Genomic DNA, 4,096 nt, shown 5'->3' with positions numbered 1-4,096 from the left:
AACAGTCTCCCACTTGCACTAGAGTCAATAATCTAGATTACATTGTAAGGTACCTAACACCCATAGCATTCTGGTGTTGGTCATGCTTTGCCCTAGGGAGAGCTTTAGTCAACGGATCTGCAACATTCAGATCTGTGTGTACTTTGCAAATCTCTACTTCACCATCTTCGATGTACTCGCGAATCGAATGAAAACGCAGCTTGATATGCTTCAGCTTCTTGTGTGACCTTGGTTCCTTTGCATTGGCGATGGCACCCGTGTTGTCACAATAAATGACTAACGGGTCCAATGCACTAGGAACCACACCAAGCTCAACAATGAACCTCTTCGTCCATACCGCTTCCGATGAAGCCTCTGAAGCCGCTATATATTCAGATTCTGTTGAAGATTTCGCCACCGTGCACTGCTTGGAACTGCTCCAGCTTACTGCCGCACCATTCAATATAAACACGTACCCAGACTGAGACTTAGAGTCATCAGGATCGGTGTTCCAACTTGCATCGGTGTAACTAGTTACAACGAGCTCTTGGTCACCGCCATAACAAAGAAACATATCCTTAGTCCTTTTCAAGTACTTCAGGATATTCTTGACCGCTGTCCAGTGTTCCATTCCTGGATCACTTTGATATCTGCTGGTCAAACTAACAGCATGTGCGATATCCGGTCTAGTACACAGCATGGCATACATGAGAGAGCCTACTGCCGAAGCATAGGGGATCTTGATCATCCTCTCTCTTTCTTCTGCTGTAGCTGGACCTTGAGTCTTACTCAAGACCTTACCTGGCAACATAGGCAAGAACCCTTTCTTGCTTTCATCCATTCTAAACTTCTTTAGAATCTTGTCCAAGTATGTACTCTGTGAAAGGCCTATTAGGCGTCTTGATCTATCTCTATAAATCTTGATGCCTAAAATGTATGCTGCTTCACCAAGGTCTTTCATTGAAAAACATTTATTCAAATAACCTTTAACACTGCTTAATAGTTCTATATCATTCCCAATCAATAATATGTCATCTACATATAATATCAGGAACGCTACAGAGCTCCCACTCACTTTCTTGTAAATACAGGCCTCACCATGAGTCCGTATAAAACCGAAGTCTTTGATCACTCTATCAAAGCGTAGGTTCCAACTCCGGGATGCTTGCTTCAGTCCATAAATGGAACGCTGAAGTTTGCATACCTTGTCAGCATTTTCAGGATCGACAAAACCTTTGGGTTGTACCATATACAACTCTTCCTCAATATCACCATTAAGGAACGCCGTTTTGACATCCATCTGCCAGATTTCATAATCGAAAAATGCAGCTATTGCTAACAAAATCCTCACAGACTTTAGCTTCGCTACAGGTGAGAAAGTCTCATCGTAGTCAACTCCTTGAATTTGTCGGAAACCCTTTGCGACAAGTCGAGCTTTATAGACAGTAATATTACCATCAGCATCTGTTTTTCTCTTAAAGATCCATTTATTCTCGACAGCCTTGCGGCTATCAGGTAAGTCTACCAAAGTCCATACTTTGTTATCATACATGGATCCCATTTCGGATTTCATGGCTTCTTGCCATTTGTTGGAATCTGGGCTCATCATTGCTTCTTCATACGTCGCAGGGTCCTCATCATTGTTGTCCACAATCATGACATTCAGACAGGGATCATACCAATCAGGAGTGGTACGTTCCCTCGTCGATCTGCGAGGTTCAGTAGCTTCCTCGTTCGAAGTTTCATGATCATCATCATTCGCTTCCTCTCCTATCGGTGCAGGCTGTGCAGGAATTTCTTCCGGCACTGCGCTACTCTGATCTATGAGAGAAGGTTCATTAACCTCGTCGAGTTCTACTTTCCTTCCAGTCACTTCTTTAGTGAGAAACTCCTTCTCAAGAAAGGATCCGTTCTTGGCAACAAAGATTTTGCCTTCGGATCTGTGATAGAAAGTGTACCCAATTGTTTCTTTAGGGTATCCTATGAAGACGCATTTCTCCGCTTTGGGTTCTAGCTTGTCAGGCTGTAACTTCTTTACATAAGCTTCGCAACCCCAAACCTTAAGGAACGACAGCTTAGGTTTCTTTCCAAACCATAGTTCATACGGTGTCGTTTCAACAGATTTAGATGGTGCCCTATTTAAAGTGAATGTGGCTGTCTCTAATGCATAACCCCAAAACGATAACGGCAAATCGGTAAGAGACATCATAGACCGAACCATATCTAACAGAGTTCGATTACGACGTTCGGACACACCATTACGCTGTGGTGTTCCCGGCGGTGTCAACTGTGAAAGTATTCCGCATTTCTTTAAATGCATGCCAAACTCATAACTCAGATATTCGCCTCCGCGATCAGAACGCAGAAACTTAATCTTCTTGTTACGTTGATTTTCTACTTCACTTTGGAATTCCTTGAACTTCTCAAAAGTCTCGGACTTATGTTTCATAAAGTAAATATATCCATATCTACTCAGATCATCCGTGAAGGTTAGAACATAACGATAACCACCGCGCGATGCTACACTCATTGGTCCGCACACATCGGTATGTATGATTTCCAATAAGTCTGTAGCTCGCTCCATTGTACCAGAAAATGGAGTCTTAGTCATTTTTCCCATTAGACATGCTTCGCATCTGTCAAGTGACTCAAAGTCAAGTGACTCAAGAAGTCCATCGGAATGGAGTTTCTTCATGCGCTTCACTCCAATATGACCAAGATGACAGTGCCACATATAAGTAGAATAATCATTCAATTTCATTCGCTTAGCATTAATGTTATGAACATGTGTATCACTACTATCGAGATTTAACAAGAATAAACCATTCATCTCAGGTGCATGGCCATAAAAGACATTACTCATATAAATCGAACAACCATTATTCTCAGACTTAAATGAATAACCGTCTTGCATTAAACAAGATCCAGATATAATGTTCATGCTCAACGCAGGTACCAAATAACAATTATTAAGGTTTAAAACTAATCCCGAAGGTAGATGTAGAGGGAGTGTGCCGACATCGATCACATCGACTTTGGATCCATTTCCAACGCGCATCGTCACCTCGTCTCTCGCCAGGCTTCGTCTATTCCGCAGTTCCTGTTTCGAGTTACAAATGTGAGCAACCGAACCAGTATCAAATACCCAGGCACTACTACGAGAACCAGTAAGATAGACATCAATAACATGTATATCAAATATACCTTTCTTTTTGACGTGGCCGCTCTTCAGATCGGCCAAGTATTTGGGGCAATTGCGCTTCCAGTGCCCCTTCCCCTGGCAGTAATAGCACACAGTCTCAGGTTTAGGACCAGCCTTAGGCTTCTCAGGATGCGGTGCAACTTTCTTGCCGCCCTTCTTGAAGTTACCCTTGTTAGGCTTGCCTTGCTTTTTGAAACTGGTGGTCTTGTTGACCATCAACACTTGGTTCTCCTTCTTAATCTCTACTTCAGCAGATTTCAGCATGGAAAAGATTTCAGGTAAATCTTTATTCATGTTCTGCATGTTGTAGTTCATCACGAAGTTCTTGTAACTTGGTGGCAGTGATTGAAGGACACGATGAATACCCAGCTGGTTAGGGATCATCATCCCCAAGTCATTGAGCTTCTTCGCATGCCCGGACATGACGAGCATGTGCTCACTAACGGAGCTGCCTTCTTCCATCATGCAGGTAAAGAACTGCTTCGAGGCCTCATAGCTCTCCACGGCCGCATGAGTCTCAAAGATAAGTTTGAGCTCACGCATCATCTCACAGGGGTCGTGGTGCTCAAAACGCTTTTGGAGCTCTGCCTCTAAGCTGCACAAGATGGCACACTGAACTTCGGAGTACCGAGTTGCCCGAGTCTCATAAACATTCTTTATGTCCTCGGACACTGCAGGAGGTGGTGGGGGACCTAGCGGTGCATCGAGCACAAATTGCAGGCTTCCACCAGTGAGGAAAATCCTCACATGACGGAACCAGTCAGTGAAGTTGCTACCATTGCCCTTAAGCTTTTCTTTCTCTAGGAACTGGTTAAAATTGATGGAGGGGGGCGCCATGATCTACAACATATTTGCAAAGAGTTTAGACTAAGTTTATGATAAATTGAGTTCAATTTTAATTCTGAAATTAACTAG

General features: G+C 43.2%; 1 protein-coding gene across 1 annotated transcript; it reads right to left on the bottom strand.

Annotated features, from left to right (window-relative positions):
- Nucleotides 1-2,943: 2,943 nt before the first annotated feature.
- LOC127349187 (uncharacterized) lies at nucleotides 2,944-3,884 on the bottom strand. Its single transcript, XM_051374964.2, has 2 exons — nucleotides 3,184-3,884; nucleotides 2,944-3,079 (listed from the first exon to the last, which is right to left on the bottom strand). The coding sequence occupies exons 1-2, from the start codon at nucleotides 3,725-3,727 to the stop codon at nucleotides 3,066-3,068; spliced, it is 558 nt and encodes a 185-aa protein (XP_051230924.2). The 5' UTR covers nucleotides 3,728-3,884; the 3' UTR covers nucleotides 2,944-3,065.
- Between the last annotated feature and the right edge of the window lie 212 nt (nucleotides 3,885-4,096).

This window comes from Lolium perenne, chromosome 4, assembly GCF_019359855.2.
Source record: "Lolium perenne isolate Kyuss_39 chromosome 4, Kyuss_2.0, whole genome shotgun sequence".
Taxonomy (NCBI): Eukaryota; Viridiplantae; Streptophyta; class Magnoliopsida; order Poales; family Poaceae; genus Lolium; species Lolium perenne.
The sequence above is the reverse complement of the archived record's forward strand: the minus strand, read 5'-3'. Positions and strand labels throughout refer to the sequence as shown.

What these genes read in the sequence shown, in the direction of transcription:
- LOC127349187 (XM_051374964.2), bottom strand. Translation starts at nt 3,727, where the DNA reads ATGATGCGTGAGCTCAAACTTATCTTTGAGACTCATGCGGCCGTGGAG.